At 38.7% G+C, this 19,588-nt stretch overlaps 1 protein-coding gene and 1 long non-coding RNA gene across 4 annotated transcripts in view; one reads left to right on the top strand and one right to left on the bottom strand.

Moving 5' to 3' along the window:
* The first annotated feature begins 447 nt into the window (after positions 1-447).
* On the top strand, positions 448-13,826 carry LOC124401831. 2 transcript variants are annotated; one of them, XR_006928623.1, is made up of 5 exons: positions 450-493; positions 3,261-3,432; positions 11,948-12,084; positions 12,550-12,594; positions 13,704-13,826. It is a non-coding gene; the product is annotated as an uncharacterized LOC124401831 (long non-coding RNA). The 2 variants fall into 2 exon arrangements; XR_006928624.1 differs by lacking the exon at positions 3,261-3,432 and having other exon boundaries at positions 448-493.
* The window catches only part of tmem178b (transmembrane protein 178B), a 97,546-nt gene continuing 87,222 nt past the window's right edge, over positions 9,265-19,588 (bottom strand). For both annotated transcript variants that reach the window (XM_046874334.1, XM_046874335.1), the window contains exons 4-5: positions 13,685-13,822; positions 9,265-12,158 (exon numbers count right to left, since the gene is read on the bottom strand). In XM_046874334.1, coding sequence (XP_046730290.1) covers positions 11,908-12,158; positions 13,685-13,822 — 389 coding nt within the window. In that variant the 3' untranslated portion in view covers positions 9,265-11,907. The remainder of the gene's footprint in view (positions 12,159-13,684; positions 13,823-19,588) is intronic.

Genomic DNA, 19,588 nt, shown 5'->3' with positions numbered 1-19,588 from the left:
TGAGGGGAAACAACATCCAAAACTACATAGCACTGTGTGAAAGTGTTTGCCCCCCTGTTAAAACTGTGGTTTATCACACCTGAGTTCAATTTCTCCAGCCACACCCAGGCCTGATTACTGCCACAGCTGTCTGCAATCAAGACATCTCTTAAATAGGACCTGCCTGACAAAGTGAAGTAGACCAAAAGCTCCTCAAAAGCAAGCCATCATACTGAGATCCAAAGAAATTCAGAAACAAATGAGAAGGAAAGTAATAGAGATCCATCAGTCTTGAAAAGGTTATAAAGCCGTTTCTAAATCTTTGGTACTCCAGCGAACCACAGTGAGAACCATTATTCACAAATGGCAAAAACATGGAACAGTGGAGAACCATCCCAGGAGTGGCTGTCCGACCAAAATTACCCCAAGAGCACAGTAACGACTCATCCAAGAGGTCACAAAAGACCCCACAACAACGTCCAAAGAACTGCAGGCCTCACTTTCCTCAGTTAAGGTCAGTGTTAATGACTCTACCATTAGAAAGATACTGGGCAAAAATGGTCTGCATGGCAGAGTTCCAAGATGAAAACCGCTAAATAATTTTCAAACAACATAAAAAGCTAATCCTGATTATCATAAAGAGCTAATACTAGTTAATGAATGCTTAAAAACGCTTCTACTAGCTTACATGGAGAGTAAACATGAACAAAAATAAGTCACAATGTGAATACAGGCTAACAAAGAGATGATGTTGGCTAATAATACTTGCAGTGAACACAATTTAAAAACTTAACAGGAAGAAGAGGAGGAACAATTTGTTTATGACTAAACTGCCCCTTTTTCAGTTCTCGAGGGTCCAGAAGGTGAAGTTTACTCCGCTATTTTCTTGAATGTGAAGGTTTACATGACTTTGTTAAGGGTTTGGTCATTTTCCTGCACCACTCATCTTCACCTTCACTCATGCAGCAGTCATTGCCATGCATCAGGAAAAGATGGAACCTAGACGCACTTAATTTGGGACAGAGAGAGTTGATCATTAATATTTGAAACCATTTAATGATTTAAATCATGGCTGTATCATATTTTGTCATTGTTCTTTGTGCATTTTCTCTCAAACATTCCTCTAGGCTGTGCTTATTTAAGACTGCGCAATTTGGAACTGCTTTAAGACCAAAGACTGAAAAGAGAACCATACATGAGTACAAGCCTCTGCACCAGGAGCACTTTGCATGCTCTTACTGTCCCTGCCAGAGAGCTAGCATAATTTAAGTGAGGAGGCAGCACTTTCTGTATGTCAAGAGTGCATCATGCTGAGATTTCTTAGTCCCAGCCAGTGGCGCTCATCTAGCAGTTAGTAATTGGAGTGCTGTGAAAAGGAAACTCTGCCATAATTTAATGTTTTTAATACATTGAAGAAGTATGAAATGCAGTGCACATGACATTGGGGGTATTCTTTAATTAGTTATACATCTAAATGATTCAGCAATGACTTGAAATTTGAGCTAGATACATTCATTCATATCAGTATCTATTCAAGTATTAAAAAAAAAACTCGGCTAAAGATTGCGATTGATTAATGCAGCTTTTTCTATTGGAATCCAGGATAACTGACATTTGACCTAATTGACATAATATTGTGCTAAATTACCCACAATGCCCTTTTTAACTACTTTTGTCTATATAAAACTCATCCACTCATCTGCGCAAACTGCTGAAACTGATCAGGTTCCAAAGCTTTCCTGCTAATGCTACCCTCATCTGCGTTGAGTAGTTGCACTGCATTCTGGAACTTTTACTTCAACATCTGTCTCCAGTGTATGACAATAAATGTTGGAAAATAGCATGTGACATACCACTCTCTTGCTCTTTTTTAATGAACTAACTGCAAAAAATAACTACCGGTATTGTAAATTTTAGTGGCTTTTGACTATTGAATTCTTTGGTATCTACACTAGCAATGTCCGTTTGTGACATTACCATGGAAGGAAGGCGCAAAATCTCACAAGACCACCACCAAATTATCACCACAAACACTTTGCACACCACAGATATTTTAGTGGTTAGGTTCAGAGAGATGTTTTGCATTACCAGCCCAAATAAGAACATCATTTCAAATTTGCTACTATAGAAGTACATTTTTCTATAAAATAAGAGAGAAAAAATTTGCAGAGTTAAAATGTAAAGACATGATCCTCTGTATTTATTACTTTTGTGCAGCCAGCTGACTTTATGCATTTAGGAAGAAAACCGATTACTGAAACTCATACTTTGTTTTTTTTTTTCTTTCCCTCTTATCTGATTACTTAAGTGCATGTTGATCAGATCATTGTCAAAATTAGGTTTCTTCTGTGATTCGTTCTCCAGGCCCATTCAGAATCCTCTGTAGAACTTGGTGGCGTGGTAGACTGCTTAATGCTGGAACACAGACACCCTGCTGAGAAGACATGCGCTCCTTCACTTACATGATTACAGGATGATGAAGCACAATTCTGGTTCTTTGAGAGACCTTTGTAGTGACTACTGAATCTTAGAGTCCATTAAGTCCATTATGCTCAATGAATCTGCAAACCATTTGGTGGATTGTGCACTTATGATTAAGAAAAATAATTCTTGACTCATTTTATACTTGTATATGTATATTAGTTTTATTAATATTATTAATAGTACATAAATGAAAAAATTATACTAATTCATACTATGACAAATCATAAAATATTCATATGTAGTAATCAATGCTAATTAAATAGAGTAAATAAATATACAAATACATTTTTTCTATATTTCAGTCAAGATTATTTAACTTTCTTTCGGCTCCTCCCATTAGGGGTCGCCACAGCGGATCATCCGCATGTTTGATTTGGCACATGTTTTTATGCTGGATGCCCTTCCTAACGCAACAATCCCCATTTATCCGGGCTTGGGACCGGCACTAAGGGTGGCTGGGGTTGGTTCCCTGACCGGGGATCGAACCCGGGCCGCAGCAGTGAGAGCGCCGCATCCTAACCACTAGACCACCAGGGGACCAGTCAAGATTATTGATACCCCAAAATGATCAGTTTCCCTAATGTTCTCTTTAGTGATATCGAACCTGACTTATACTCACATATACTGGAATATTTTATTACATCTAGAACATCTGAAGCTCATTTATATGTAAACATGTGGACTGTCTTTTTAATTAAACCACAGAAGCTTATATAGATGAAGATGGTTATTGTATGCATTTATGTGACAGAATCATCTTGTTAAAAGATCTAAGGTTAAGTATAACTTCTATGCAGAGGCAACCAGATTAGATCCTACATATCCATGCACTTGGCAAAATCTACAAAGATGCTTGCCTACAAGCCCATAAATGGACCAACACCATCTTACCTTGGAGAGCTCATCACACCTCGCACTGCACCATGCTGTCTGAGATCCTCCAGCACTGCTCAACTGTTACCACCTTAAGTAAGTATACTTCAAAGCTCTTCTCTGTTCTGGCACCGAGGTGGTGAACTTCCCCTAGATGTCCTGGACCAGCAAGCATCATTAGTATATTAGCACCATACTTTACCGTGGGCTGGTTAGATTTGGAGCCCAGGAGTGATGGACATGCTGAAGGTTATGTGTGGCCCAAGAGCCCCAGCATGCGGAGCTTCAAGAAGAATATCTCTCTCCACTATCTGTCCACAAGACCGAACGTAAATGCATCTCTCATCAAATTAATTAAGCCTCATAAGATCTTCCTATTCTTGTATAGAAAAAAGACATTTAAGTGAAATTGTTCTTGCGATAAAGTTCCTTTTTTTTTTTTTTTACACAAATGAAAGCTGCTTTGTAACAATGTCTGTTTAAAAGCACTATACAAATAAAATAAAATTGGAATTCATATACCAGTGGGAAGAAAAACGAACTGTTAAGCTGTACAGAAACTGCTTCTCTTCTTCTTCTTCTTTCGGCTGCTCGCATTAGGGGTCGCCACAGCGGATCATCCGTCTCCATACCACCCTGTCCTCTACATCTGCCTCTTTCTCACCAACTACCTGCATGTCTTCCCTCACCACATCCATAAACCTCCTCCTTGGTCTTCCTCTTTTCCTCCTTCCTGGTGGCTCCATCCTCAGCATTCTTCTACCAATATAATTCATGTCCCTCCTCTGCACATGTCCAAACCATCTCAATCTCGCCTCCCTCACCTTGTCACCAAAACATCCTACATGCGCTGTCCCTCTAATAAACTCATTTCTAATCTTGTCCATCTTCGTCACTCCCAACGAAAACCTTAACATCTTCAGTTCTGCTACCTCCAGCTCCACCTCCTGTCTTTTACTCAATGCCACTGTCTCTAATCCATACAACATCGCAGGTCTCACCACAGTCCTATAAACTTTCCCTTTCATTCTTGCAGATACCCTACTATCACAAATCACTCCTGTCACTCTTCTCCACCCACTCCACCCTGCCTGCACTCTTTTCTTTACTTCTCTAACACACTCTCCATTACTTTGCACTGTTGACCCCAGGTACCTGAACTCCTCCACCTTCTCCAGCTCTTCTCCCTGCAACCGCACCACTCCACTGCCCTCCCTCTCATTCACACACATGTACTCTGTCTTACTCCTACTGACTTTCATTCCCCTTCTCTCCAGCGCATATCTCCACCTCTCCAGGCTCTTCTCAACCTGCTCCTACTCTCACCACAAATCACAATATCATCCGCAAACATCATAGTCCAGGGAGACTCCTGTCTGACCTCGTCCGTCAACCTGTCCATCACCACTGCAAACAGGAAAGGGCTCAGGGCCGATCCTTGATGCAGTCCAACCTTCACCCTGAACCAGTCTGTCGTACCTACTGCACACTTCACTGCTGTCACACTGTCCTCATACATGTCCTGCACCACCCTCACATACTTCTCTGACACACCTGACTTCCTCATACAATACCACAACTCCTCTCTTGGCACTCTGTCGTCGCTTTCTCTAAATCCACAAATACACAATGCAATTCCTTCTGTCCTTCTCTATACTTCTCCATCAACATCCTCAAAGCAAATAAGGCATCTGTGGTGCTCTTCCTCGGCATGAAACCATACTGTTGCTCACAGATGGTCACCTCTTCTCTCAGCCTGGCTTCCACTACTCTTTCCCATAACTTCATGGTGTGACTGATCAACTTAATTCCCCTGTAGTTACTGCAGGTCTGCACATCTCCTTTATGCTTAAAGATCGGTACCAGCACACTTCTTCTCCATTCCTCAGGCATCTTCTCACCTTCCAAAATCCTGTTAAACAATCTGGTTAAAAACTCCACTGCCATCTCTCCTAAACATCTCACGCTTCTACCGGTATGTCATCTGGTCCAACCGACTTTCCACTCTTCATCCTCTTAATCGCTGCTCTCACTTCCTCCTTACTAATCCTATCTACATCCTGCTTCACCAACTCCACATCATCCAACCTTCTCTCTCTGATTTTCCTCATTCATCAGCTGCTCAAAATACTCCTCCACCTTCTCAACACACTCTCCTCACTAGTCAACACATTTCCTCTCCATCCTTTACTGCTCTAACTTGCAGTACATCCTTCCCAGCTCGGTCCCTCTGCCTGGCCAATCGGTATAAATCCTTTTCTCCTTCCTTAGTGTCCAACCTCTCATACAGCTCCTCATATGCCTTTTGGCTTTCGCCACATCCTCTTTACCTGCTGCCGCATCTCCTTGTACTCCTGCCTACTTTTCTCATCACTCTGTCTATCCCACTTCTGTTTTGCCAACCTCTTTCTCTTTATGCTCTCCTGCACTTCCTCATTCCACCACCATGTCTCCTTGTCTTCCTTTCTATTTCCAGATGTCACACCAAGTACTTTTCTAGCTGCCTCCTCATCACTCCTGCAGTAGTTGCCCAATCATCCAACACCTCAACACCACTGAGCCTCTGTCTGACCTCTTCCTGAACCTCACACTACACTCTTCCTCCTTCAGTTTCCACCATCTTATTCTTCTTTCAGTCCTCACTCTCCTCCTCTTCTTCTTTGCCTCCACAACCATCCTACAGACCACCATCCGATGCTGTCTAGCTACACTGTCCCCTGCCAACACCTTATAGTCTCCAATCTCCTTCAGGTTGCATCTCCTGCATAGCACATAGTCCACCTGTGTGCACCTTCCTCCACTCTTATAAGTCACCCTATGATCCTCCTTCTTCTTAAAATAAGTGTTCACCACTGCCATTTCCATCCTTTTAGCAAAATCTACCACCATCTGCCCTTCCACATTCCACTCCTTAAAACCATACCTACCCATCACCTCCTCATCACCTCTGTTCCCTTCACCTCCATTCCCATTAAAGTATGCCCCAATCACCGATCATTATTTTCTAGGTACCCCATCTACCACTTCATCTAATTCACTCCAGAATCTTTCCTTCTCCTCCATCTCACAGCCGACTTGTGGAGCATAGGCACTGATGACATTTATCATCATCCCTTCAACTTCCACCTTCACGATCATCACCCTATCAGAAACAGAATCACCCCGACACCATAATAACAGTTTAAACCCACCTCCAATGTTCCTGGCCTTACTTCCTTTCCACTTGGTCTCCTGAACACACAGCATATCTACCTTTCTCCTCTCCATCATATCAGCTACCTCTCTCCCTTTACCCATCATAGTACCAACCCTAACCTCCACTCTCCTACACTGCTCCTTTCCCTGCCGTCTCAGTAGACGTCTTCCTCCTCTCCTTCTCCTTCTTCGGCCAACAGTAGCCCAATTTCCACCGGTACCCTGTCGGCTAATGATACCTGTGGCGGTCGTTGTTAACCCGGGCCTCGACCGATCCGGTATGAAATTCTCATTTGTGATCCGCATATTTGACTTGGCACATGTTTTACGCTGGATGCCCTTTCTAATGCAACCCTCCCCATTTACCCGGGCTTGGGACCGGCACTAAGAGTGCACTGGCTTGTGCATCCATAATGGCTGGGTTCTGTACAGAAACTGCTCTGTGCAATAAATTATATGCACTGTCACAATTGACAGGAACAATTTTTAAAACGTGATCACTTATTAAATTAAGGCTTCCGAAAGTACACCAATGAGTGGCTGCAGTATAAGGATTCTTCAGGTATTCATTCTTGCACTGGTGGGTTGTCAATAGTATTAACTTAATGGCATGTTTCGAAGCCTAGGAAGCATGTCTGAGTGAAAGAAATGGGTAATGAAATGCAGGGCAATTGCTCAGGGTTGGAAGATGCCCCTCCGTCACCTTGGCACTCTGGGCCACAAATCGAGAGCTGTCTGTTCATAATCAGCAGCGGCTATTCACAGTCATGCCCTTCTTCTAAAAGCTTTCATGAAGAATTCATTAGCCTAAAGGGTTTTTTTTTTTTTTTTTTATCCTCTTCTTTTCAAATCAGTATTTTAGTCACTTTATTCTGTACTGAACCGGTTTTATTCGGTAAGTATCTTTTTCTCTGTCCTTCTTGTCTCATAAAGCCACTATGCAATCATATTACTATATTAATTCCTAAAATATTAACATGATATACTCCACACATTACTTAAAACTTTAAAGCTGTGTTTGAAAGAAATCTCTAGTAAAAAAAAAAAAATGCTATTGCGGCTTTAAACATATCGGGGGGCTTTTTGTAGAAAGCTTCCAAATTAGCTCTGGCTAGTTAAAAGAGAAATGTATAGATAACAAAATATTTATATCTGGCCATTAATTGACTGATCACTGGGTACATTTGCATGACTTTTAGGCAATATATGTAGCTTATACTGTACAAAAATACACAGAAATCTACCAAACACAGCTAGATATCCTCATTCCAGTCATTATATTTTCTTTTTTAAAGCAACTTTGAGACTGGATAATGATAGGAGGAAAGTCATAATTCATTACCTTACTGCTGCAGCAAAAGTAAAGCTAGAACTCTTAATTGACTGTATTGACTTTCCCATAATCTCACACTGTTACTCTCTTCTGATTGGCTGCTTGAAATCATGAAGTGGGACTTTTTCACTTTTTCTGTGTGAATTACTATGGTGTTCTCGCTCTCTCTTTCTCTCTCTCTCTCACCCACACACACACACACTGGTTTTTGGTTGATCGTAGTGGAACCTCATGTAGTCTTCTCCTGTAGCCCATCCACCTCAAAGTTTTGTGTTGTGCATTGTGAGATGCTTTTATTGCCCCCTGTGTTTTGTAGAGTGGCTATTGGAGTTTTCATAGCTTTTTATGTTAGCTATAAACAGTCTGGCTATTATTTGCCCTCTCTCTAAAATGTATAATATTAGATTATTGCATTAACATATAATGATATATATATATATATATATATATATATATATATATATATATATATATATATATATAAAAAATAACAATACTAATAGTTGTAATGTAGGCGTATGACACTGAGAGGAAGCCTAAGGTTATTTCTGGTTCAATAAGAACGTCATGTATTTTGAAGTGTTTTTTTATTTATTTATGACATCTCTCCAATATTTTACTCTATGAAGGTCATGTATGCCAATATGAGAAACTAATTAAGGTTCTTGACTCATCTATCTGTCTATCAAGTTGAACAGCACATGTGAAATCAGGTTCCAGTGTGTACAGGGATTAGGCCATACAAATAATCACACCAATGACATTTTATTTTATGGTTTTTACATTCCACAGTTTTTACATTTCCAGGTTTTTTTTTTTGTACAATTTTTTGATTTATGCAACAGACACGTTACTGATGAAAAAAGATTTGACAAAGTCCTTAGATTTTACTTGTCTCATAAAAATGAACATTGCAGTTCCTGTTATTCTGCTACTATTTTACAACATATGGAGGAAAAATATATTCCCACTCACTCAAAAAACGTTAGAGCCAAACATTCGAATGCTTTTTCTTTTAACAGAGAGACACAATACGCATATTTGGCTGCTTTCATGTAAACAGAGACATTAGTTGAATGGATGATATGTCTAGAAATTATTTTCCAATGTTAGATTGATGAAAACAGCTTGAATCTGAATGACCAATAAATGCTCAATGTATTATATTTTTCTTTTTAGTAAAATAGTTGCTCCATTATGGTAGAATGGGAAATATTAGGTAGATGTCAGTGCCTACATGTCTGATCTATAGGTTTGGACTATGACTGCTTTGGGGTTGTTGAAATGGCGGGTAAAAATGGTCTACGATCTTGTCTTCTTAAATATTTAATGCATATAAACCCCATGCCAATACTGGCCTCATGCTTTTTAAAAATGTAAATGAACAATGTGCATTTGCATTTGTCTGATGTATGATGATGTAATGTTTGTTTCCTAGCTTTGGAAAAGCACATGTGGTGGTACTGGCCTGCAGCCTCCGGATAAGAAATTATGGGAAAGAGCTCATCTGCTTTTTACCAGTGAGGAATGGATGCGACCCCGTTTATATCAATGCCTGGTTGCATAATCCTCGCAGACTGAAATAGCCTAAATATTTTTTCCTTTTAAGTGTGTCCAGGAACACTATCTTATATAAGACCAGATAGGCTTATACAATTTTCCCTTTGAGACCAGATTTCCATACACATCTTTGGAAGAATATAGTGTTCAAGGGCACACTTTTCCATCTGGGTTCTATAGACTGAGCTAATGTAATTTCATAGCATTTTGCACCCAAACCTCCTTACACTCCAGACCAGAGAGCACAGATGGATAAAGAACCCAAGCTGTTCTATCAAATAGTGTTCTTCCACTTTTGCAGACCTGCCAACCTTTACGTGTAGGAATTTTCACACAGAAGTAACCAAGAACAAGAAATTCCCTCCCCGAAAAAAGAAATATGTCAAGAGTTCAGTCTTTTTCCTCCCATATAAATCTGCAATAGTTGACAGTGGTGTAGATGATATGGATTCTATGATTTTGAACTGACGTCTACTTAAAGCCCCTCCCTCCCCCAGTCTCACATTAGTAATATTTTGACTGATGTTCTTTTCAGTTTTGAAACCTAAAGATCACGTTAACACATTTTACTGTTTAACTTTATAGTCAATGATCAAAGAGTTTTAAAAAAATGTATAATCTAACAATCTGGTGATGATGGCTCACTAAACAATGATGATTTCGATTTCTAGTCAATTTTGGACCAAAAATGTGTGACTACGTTACAAATGAATGAATGAATGAGAAAGTAATTACAAACTGTCTTGGCTTGGGTGACATTTTGAGCAGCAGATATCCTCAGATAAATATTGGTCATGTTGAAACATTTTATAGTTTTGCTTAGGGGACTTTTGTAAAAGAAATGTATTGAAATTATAATTGTTTTTGTAGTGTTTCCAGCAAGTTTGCTTCCCCTCATAGTGAAACTAGAAATTCTCCTTCAGGGCTGGCAGGTCTGCATTAGTCCTCTATGTATGTAGAGAAAACACAGTCCAGCATTTTGAATGACTGTAGACATTAGAGACTCCACAAACGGTCTTCCACAATACAATTAGGCCAGACTGGGACTGAGAACACTTGGGAATAAGCTTTTTAGATACACTTTACAATTCTCAGGACTCAGGACATTAATAATTGATACTGAGGAAAATGAAATTGAATGCAAAGCAAGCAGACCTGTGTGAGACACGGAGGATTGATCTGGGCCCAACAGTGTTCAGGCTTTTTAGTTCGCATTAAGATTGTGCTTTATTTAATGGCTGCTCTCGTCATCTATTCTGAAGCTCTTTTGGCAAAGGTGCCAGAATTTCTCGGTCACTAATGTCGCTTGTAATCAAGAAGCATGCAAACAGTGTGGGTCCTTTTAATGTGCCCGTTAATATGGGGTGCCACAATAACCAGAGATCGTTTGGAAAGTGGCATCTCGCAGACTGTGACGTTGAGTCAACTATGTCTGTATGAAAATTGTGTGCTTTCTGCTTTTCAAACAAGATATGGCATTTTTTCCTTTTCAATTCTCCTTTTAGTTTAACCATCAACTAAAGTATGTTTTAAGTTTCCTTGTTTTTTTATGTTTCCTGCCTTATTTACGCTCTACAGAATCTAAACACCCCATTTTCCCCACACAAACATTTTTTTGATAAGCAAAATGGAGGGCAGATACAAACATACACACACATCCATTCATGGTACATGTCAAGTAAAGAAAAAGTCAAGTAGACAAAAAAAAAGGCAAACTACATTGTTCAAAATGTTCAAATGATCCTGTTGGAGGATGGAAGAAGTGAAACTCTCCCAAATATCTCCCCATGGTAATGATCTGTTCCGGAATAATCTTTACAATTTGCAATATAAGCAGTGTACCATTTTCTTTCCTGCCGAAAGAAGGGCCTGCAGCTGTATTCAGTATACAGTGTTGCTCCAACTATATTGGTCTATTTGTATTATATAATCCATTGCTCCAAAATGCCATTTGCATTGTTCCCCTCCTTCGGTATAGCTTGGCATTGCCTCCAGTTCAGTAGCTCTTCAAACACAAAACACATATACTATAGTGGGATTTAATTTTTTTTTCCAACCCCAAAAGCACCAATTTAGCAATAAAGAGACAACTAAAGAACAGCTAGAAACTCTTACACACCTTTCAAGTTTCATGCTGCTGTATTTTCACAAACTGATGTACAAGTCTCCATTAGTCACCATTTCATGCTCCCCTTCCCAATGGTCTCATGGGAGAGAGATATAATCCTGAAAAGTCTTCCTGTGTAGTATCTCCATTTTGGTATCCCAGTAACATACTGATCTTAATTTTTTCTTTTTTTTTTTTTGCCATGGAATGATCAGGATACCTATTTTCCAAACTCACACGAAAATGGCGTCTGACTGGTGACATCAGAAAATGACTAAGGAACAAACGTATGGTTTTGATAATCAGTCTTCTTAGTGTTTGTTTTTTGCTCAGCACATGGCTGCACGGTGGCTTTTTTTTTTCCCGAAAGCTCCGCTTAACACACTGTGCCATTTTCTTGCCGGGATTTGGGGCAGGTGGAGCGCGGGATCGGCTGAACAGAGGGAGCCAGTGTGCAGAAGAAACCGGCGATGAGCGACAGACCCAGGCCACCCCAAGCACAGAACATGGACCAGCCGTAACCATGGCTGATGTCGTCTGGGAGGCCGTACAGGTAACGCGGATAGCGGGAAAGCTCAAAATTAATCCCTGCTACACAGGTGCACAGCGAGATGATGCAGAAGGTACCTGCAGGGTGGGAAAAAAAAGCAAGTCAGCATAAATGAAAATGTATGCCATTCACAAATCACTGAAATCACACAGATTTTTAATTTCTTTCATTTGAATGACTCAGGACACCAACACGTGACACGGCGAAATTGGATGTGACTCAAAACAAACACATGGTTTCACTACTCATTGCTCTACATACTTATAAATCCATACTCCAACTCACACTTTTTGTGTATGCTGTGACCAAGCGAGCGCTCAACCCCCTGTAATCTGACCCTCAGTACAACCTTCTGTTTTTATGACTTAGCATCTTAATTGGCTTTTTAATTGCCTCCTTATTATTCAAGAGCGGGCGACTACATTAATGCCACCCATTTTAATTGCATCCGTGCTTTGCTCCCCACAGCGCTGGAGCTGCATGCTGCATACAGACGAGGCAGTGTGACGTGAGGTGAGGCCTCTGTGTTTACCAAAAATCAACATCTATACTAAAGCCCTCGACATACTTCCTTGACTTGCCAAACAATATGATGTAACAGTGTGAAAAAAACCCTGAAGACACTGATATGCCAGGTATATTTACTGACAGACTACATAAACTGAATTGCAAAAAAACAAAAAAAAAACCCTACATTAATAGACAACACTAGACAGCGATTATTTGGTGCAAATTAAGTGGGAGGATAAAAATAAAACTGCTGGTTTCCATCAAAATATAAATTATGTGAATATATAAATATTTTTAGACAATCCATTTTTTTATTTGGTACAGGTGGTGTAATTTTGTTTTAAATCTTGTGACCAGAACTGTAGTTTGCCAATCGCTGAAAGGTCACAATGTTCACTTAATGAGGTCCATATGGAACAAATCTTTTAAAAAGTCCTTAGGCATGGATGAAGAAAATAGTAACACTTTCTTGTCATTTTTCTTTATGGCTGCTCAGTCTATATCGTCAAAAAAAGAAAATGAAAAATAAATTCAACTCATCTAAGTTCATTATACAGATTTTTTTTTGTATATCATATAAGCTGCTGAGTATAATTGTGTGACAGGCAAAATGACTGTTTTATCTTCAATCATTGCAACAAAATCGCTCCTACTATTAGCACCTTCAATCTAAACAAACCCAAGGACACCTGAGCCACAGTGTTTCAGAGGGAGTCTAAATGACTAGCCTTGTACACCACTGAAGCAGTGCTAATGAACTTGCTGCGGTACACACCTGCTGAACAAAAGAGTGACACATGCTTTAATGGTCTGAACTTAAAGAAAGTGAATTCTTTTGATGAAATTAACGGTGCCACACGCCTACACTGGTCACCAGTCTCTGATCTGTAATTCAAGGTCTTCACAGAGCAGCAAGAGAAAAAGACTTTAGTGTTTTCTTTAGTTGAGGCTTTTATAGCGTTTTTGGTCCCAATCTTTGTATTAGGTTTAATATGATGAGATTTTTGCCACATTAAAATGATTAGCACTATTAGGTCGTTGAAAGTATTTTTTTGTCAAATTCTGATGCAAATTGTATGTGTTTTTCACTCACCGCCCATGAGGAAGAGCAGACCTGCCACATACTGCATGAGGCCTCGGTCCCAGCAGCAGCCGAGCATGCCAATGATCCAGCCGAAAAGGATTATGGCCACGGCCATGCCCATGAAGCCTGCAGTCATCCTGCGCAGGTCTATGTAAAACACACACAGACACAAAACAGACATATCACCAGAGGTCAACTGCAATTCAAAGCTCACAACACTGGAGTGAGTACAGGAGAAATGTGTATATGCTGCTGTCAAAATAGTAAAATATTGGATTTAATTCTGTGTTGTAGTTGTTTGTTTGTTTGTTTATTTAAAGAACATTTGTCATTCATTTGTCATTCACACAACCCTCATTTCGGTTAGAATATTATAATCACACTAGTCATTTAGCCTCAAATTACTGCACAGTTCAAAACCAAAAATGGCTCAATCAGAATAGCAATCTGTAAACCCAATGAAAGTACACCCACAATTGTCTTGAACATTTCTTTACTTTTTAGCAGGTAAACTTAGATGCTCTGTGCACGTGTGTGTGTCTACTGTATCGTGTGTGTGTGTGTGTGTGCGCGCAAAGCAGAATTAAAGCACACGCTATGTATTTATTACAGTCAACTCTGTAAGCTTGAGGCCAGGTCACACAGCTTCAGCGTCTGTGTGCTGTTTATTAATCTCACAGCTGAGTTCTCTCAGTGTGCTTCTCTCAGTATGAACGACCCAAAAGCCCAGAGACAACAACCGGAAAAGAAAAGGTTACAAGGGTTTTCCTCTGCGAAGGAAAGAAGGACTGGAGATGGCGGATGAAACCAAGCGAGAGACTGAAAATCTGATTTTAACGTCCCTAACAAGACTCCTGTGTTTTGAGATTTCAGGTTTACATTTTCAGGTTTACACTTTCAATATGTGGTAAGGATTTTGGTGTATTACACACAGACACATGCACACAGATACACACAGAGAAATTTACTGCTTAAAGAATTGCATGCAAATTACTATTTGCAATTAGAAGTGTTGAACATAAATTCATATTTTGCTATTCCACAATAGAAAAATAGACCCAATGTATAGACAATGTCTGTGTACAAACCAAATGACCTTCATGAGCTTACATACTTGCATTCTCTCTTGTGGTTTGTATTTGCTATTGTTTACAAATGCTCCAGGGCTGCAGGGGGTGGCATTAAAATTTAATAACAAGATTGCTGCTGTTCAAAGTTGGAATGATTCTCACAAGCCTCAAGCGTTGCATGAAAGATTCATTCATTCATTTATTTATTCATTGAGCTCAAGCCAGCTGAGTTGCGATACATTTGAGTAAATACAGTACTATAATTTGGGAAAAATATGACTTATGGTGATAATTATAATATACTAAAATCTTTCACTGCTTTATAAACTACAAATATATTACTTCAGTCAAGGCAACAGGTAGTTGCTGTGTGTATATTATAAACAAGAAGGTCAGATGTGTTCACTTGCCTAATTTAAAGATTTTACCCATAATTGCTTTGATTATAGATTACAGTGTGCACTACATGTAGAGCATGCAATTTTATTCTGTGTAGTCAGTCACCAAAAAATGGGGTGGAAAATAAAAAGCTGTCGCATAGTAAAAGTTCATATCTGTCTTTGCATACAGTATGTACTTGAGGGGTTGAGAGATGAATATTACTCATACAAGTGGAATGGATTCAAAAAGCCATCACTGCTCGATGTGTTTGATTCAAAACTATGGACTGATATGGTCTGGAAGGCCGATTCATCCTCATACATTCTCACTCTGCAGTATTGCGCTTATCCTACTCTAAATGACAGAGTATCACATATAGTATATACTGTAGAGATATACATTTCCAGTAAGGAATGGAAGGACAGATTTTATTTTATTTTTTTTACAGGTTCTACATCATATTAATGGAACTATTTGGATTAATGGAAATTTTAGTTTTAGAGAATCCCTGTTTGGTCTGCCAACTGATAAGCCAGATTTGTGTGCAGTATATTAAATGCTTGACAATAAACTCACAGATAACCCTTTTTTGGACCACTCTCGAGATATTCGCATTCCTAAAGTAATGCCAGTCTGGGTCAATGTGCCAAAATTGTAGTTCAGTTAGGTTTCAGTAAAAAGAGATAAAACGATCCATTGCTGTTCCTACTCTTTATTGTGATTAGAATAATGAATCAACTGAATGACCAAATAATAATCAAATATTATGCAACATATTTGTAGTTGGTCGAACTACTGAAAAAGATAAACATTTTCACAATATCACTGTTGTTCCATCACATCCTACATCCCAATTTAACTTCTTATATTATAACAAACGTACATAACGGACCTGTTGTGGATTTTCTGGGATCAAATTGTTAAATAATCAGTGGTGGATGTACACAAACCATATACTTGAGTAAAAGTAGAGATACACAGGTTGAAATATGACTCCATTAAAAGTAAAAGTGTCCCTTTAAACTTTCATTTGAGAAATTTGCCTTCAAATGTACTTAAGTATCCAATGTATTATGATTTATTTTAGCTATAATGTTCCTAATAACACAGTTAGTCACAAGACTCTTTGCTTCGTCAGCTCAGTTTATGTGAACAGACTATAATGGTTCTTTTAGCGCACCAATCTATTAATAGAATGATATTAATGAGTCAAACACTGATTGATATCTAATAAAATTATTATTAAAGACCAAAACTTACTTTTCAACTACTTCAAAAATCGCATAATTAAGTTCGAGTCAGGAGTTTCTTCCATCATTTATTCATCTTACTGTGTTTTGTTTGCTGTTTAACTGACGCTGAACCATATGTTGGTGATGGGTAGATACCACCACACTGCGGTATAAATAAATAAAAAGGAATTAATGATTTCGCCAAATGTAGTTAAGTAAAAAGTAAGATATTTGACTTTGAAATGTAGTGTAACAAAAAAGTCTCCCCAAACGGAAATACTTCAGTAAAGTACAGATACGTAAGGAAGCTACTTAAGTACAATGTACTTAGTACAACGAATTACATGTATTTTGTTACTGTCCACTACTGTAAACAATCCTGTATATATTTATATTAATAATGACTAACAAGAAGCATGTGTTCAGGGTGGATGTGTTTGAAATTTTCTTTTTGGGGCCTCCCAATTTGCCTAACAGAAAAAAGTATTTGTCCTCTGAATTGTTGTTTGTGTGACAAATTAATTTAGAGTTTTGACAATCTCACAGCCTTTTAGCCACTGGCTGGGAGCTTAGATTGAAAAATTAACCATGATGTCTACATTCGAGGGATGGTTTCTGTTTTGTCAGTTGGGGTTGTCTATGAGCTCATGTATGCATAAGAGAGTAAATAACATTTGTTTCTGAATGTGTTACGCTGCCTTGTGATGAAACGTGAGCATATAGAAGCATGTGTAAGCCTTCATCTTCCCCGGTCAGTAACTGTTGGGTGGCAAATTGGAAGGTGACCAAATTAGAGAGGATGATTGGACAAAATCCAAAGAAGAAAAAACTAATCAAAACAATAAGTGCTCCTTCTGTTCTGTTGTACATGATGTTCCTGACAGCCCCTGCTGCTTAAAGCACTTAACCTTAGTGAAAAAATATTTTTCACAAGTAAAACGAGCTTTGTGTGATTGGTTTGTCTGGATTATGTCCAGCCAGTTTTGACCTGTTTTTGAAGATTTAATGGTGTTCCCCAACTGGGCACAGACTGGACGCCCAGTATGCTCTGAAAAATACAAAGCAGTTCAGAAAACACAAAGAATGACAAGCTTGTGTCGAGGCTAGACAGACTTTACAGACAGATTTGGATGTAAGGTGCATTAGATGCTTCTGGAACCAAAGTAAAGCAAAATCATTATGCAAGAAGGAGGTGCTACAGTTAAAAACACTTTTAGACATGAGTCAAAGATCATTTAGCAATTTTCCCCTCTACCCAATATACACCACTGTGTTTCTAAAATCAGCAGGCACATGCCTCTGTGCATTTTTCCCCGTTGGCTTGTTGTGAAAGGGTGAATTTAAAAGTTGACAATAGCTGCTCTCCAGCTCAGCAATGTGCTGTGCTGCTCTCCTGTGCATGAAAGCAGAGGTGTATAATTATGTATGCAGAAAGATCCGGCAATTAGGTCTCGTCTGAGTATAGAATAAGTGACAGCGAGGATGAGCTGTCATTACGTGATGCAGGAGCTTGTTTTATCACAGTTGATGTTGTTGATTACGGTATATAGCATGAAAGCTGGAAGTTTGTGGAAAATAGAACATGTAGATGAAAAAAAAAAAGGAAAAAAGTTTATTTCAAAACAAACCTTATAAAGTTTAATAAGTACAATAATTGGGTGTATTTTTCATTTTTATCTATGCTAACAAGATCACAAGTCTGATAAGTGATCCTGTCCCCTTCTTCTTTCTGAACATGACTGATTCATCCTGATGCCCTACTCTAATCAGTGAAGTTTTCTTTAACTGGAAACCACTCACTGTTGCTAAGGATAGCTCCACAAAACAGCCCAAGGAACATCAAGATGGATTTGTACTGTAGTTAATAAAGAGATTGCTACAATAATTTAGGAGTACAATTGTCACAAACAGTTTTGCACTCAAAAGTTCACTGGGAACATTTGATAACCTCAACACCTATAATGAACAGTCATACAGTATCACCCATATGAGGTTCACTTTTGAGTCTGGTTCCTCTCAAGGTATTGTCCTCATACCATTTACATTTACATATATATATTTATGGCATTTGGCAGATGTCCTTGTCCAGAGCGACTTACCTCTCATTCATACAGCTGAGCAGCTATGGGGTTAAGTAGTGCTCAGGGGCCCAGAAGTGGCAGCTTGGTGTGGCTGGAAATTTAACTTAAAATTTGACCTTTAGATCCAAAGCCTTAATCATTAAGATACCACCTCTCCACCATCTCCAGCCACTTTTTCTTTGCCACTGGCACCTCCTTGTCGCCACTGGCTTGCTCATTAGGAGTAAATGTATGGGGTAAATCTATGAATTTTACATTTATATTTATAATCTATTTCTGTAAAGCTCCTTTGGTACAATATCCAATATGTTAAAAGTGCTATACAAATAAAATGTAATTAAATAATTTCCACCATGGCACATTTTAAAATGTTGATATATACATAATTGTCGTATTTTTTGACAACAATTTCTAATGAGCTGATTTTACTACTGTAGGTGTTTCTTAGCATTCCTTTCACATTGCAGCGGTTCCTGCACCCATACAAGCACACAAGCGATTTTTTTTTGTAAGTCGTTTAAATGGACTTCTGTTTACAAGTTTTGAGTTCAAATTCCTGCAAGACAAGATACAACTGCTTAAGCAAGGGCATTAACCCTAAAATAATTATTTGTATAATAATTATAAGTCGCTCTGGATAAGGACATCTGCCAAATTCCATAAATAAAATGTTGATTTAACAAGAATTTGGCAGATTTTGTGAAATCGAGTAGTCTTCCTCTGTAAATTATGAATATCAGCAGTATGTATTTCAGGTATGTTTTACTTGCTTGTTGCATAGTTAAAAGGACTGTAGCAAAATTTATCCTGGTCAGGTTTGTGTCCTGAAGCAATGATTAGGGTGTGAAGTAATAATGCAACCTGTATTATATTCCAGTGTATACATATGTGTATACATATGCATTCACACACTCATTTACACCTAGGGGCAATTTAGTTTTGGGTCAAAAGGAGACTGAAGCTGTGAAAAGCAATTAACAAACAATTAACATGAGTAATTGACAGCTGACTTTGACATCAAGGTAGTATACACTATTACAACTGAAATATGGTAGATATCAGTTGATTCACCTTGATTCATATATATATATATATATATAGAGAGAGAGAGAGAGAGAGAGAGAGAGAGAGAGAGAGAGAGAGAACCAA

Source organism: Silurus meridionalis, chromosome 18 (genome assembly GCF_014805685.1).
Source record: "Silurus meridionalis isolate SWU-2019-XX chromosome 18, ASM1480568v1, whole genome shotgun sequence".
Taxonomy (NCBI): Eukaryota; Metazoa; Chordata; class Actinopteri; order Siluriformes; family Siluridae; genus Silurus; species Silurus meridionalis.
Note: the sequence above shows the minus strand (reverse complement) of the source record. Positions and strands in the feature narration are given on the sequence as shown.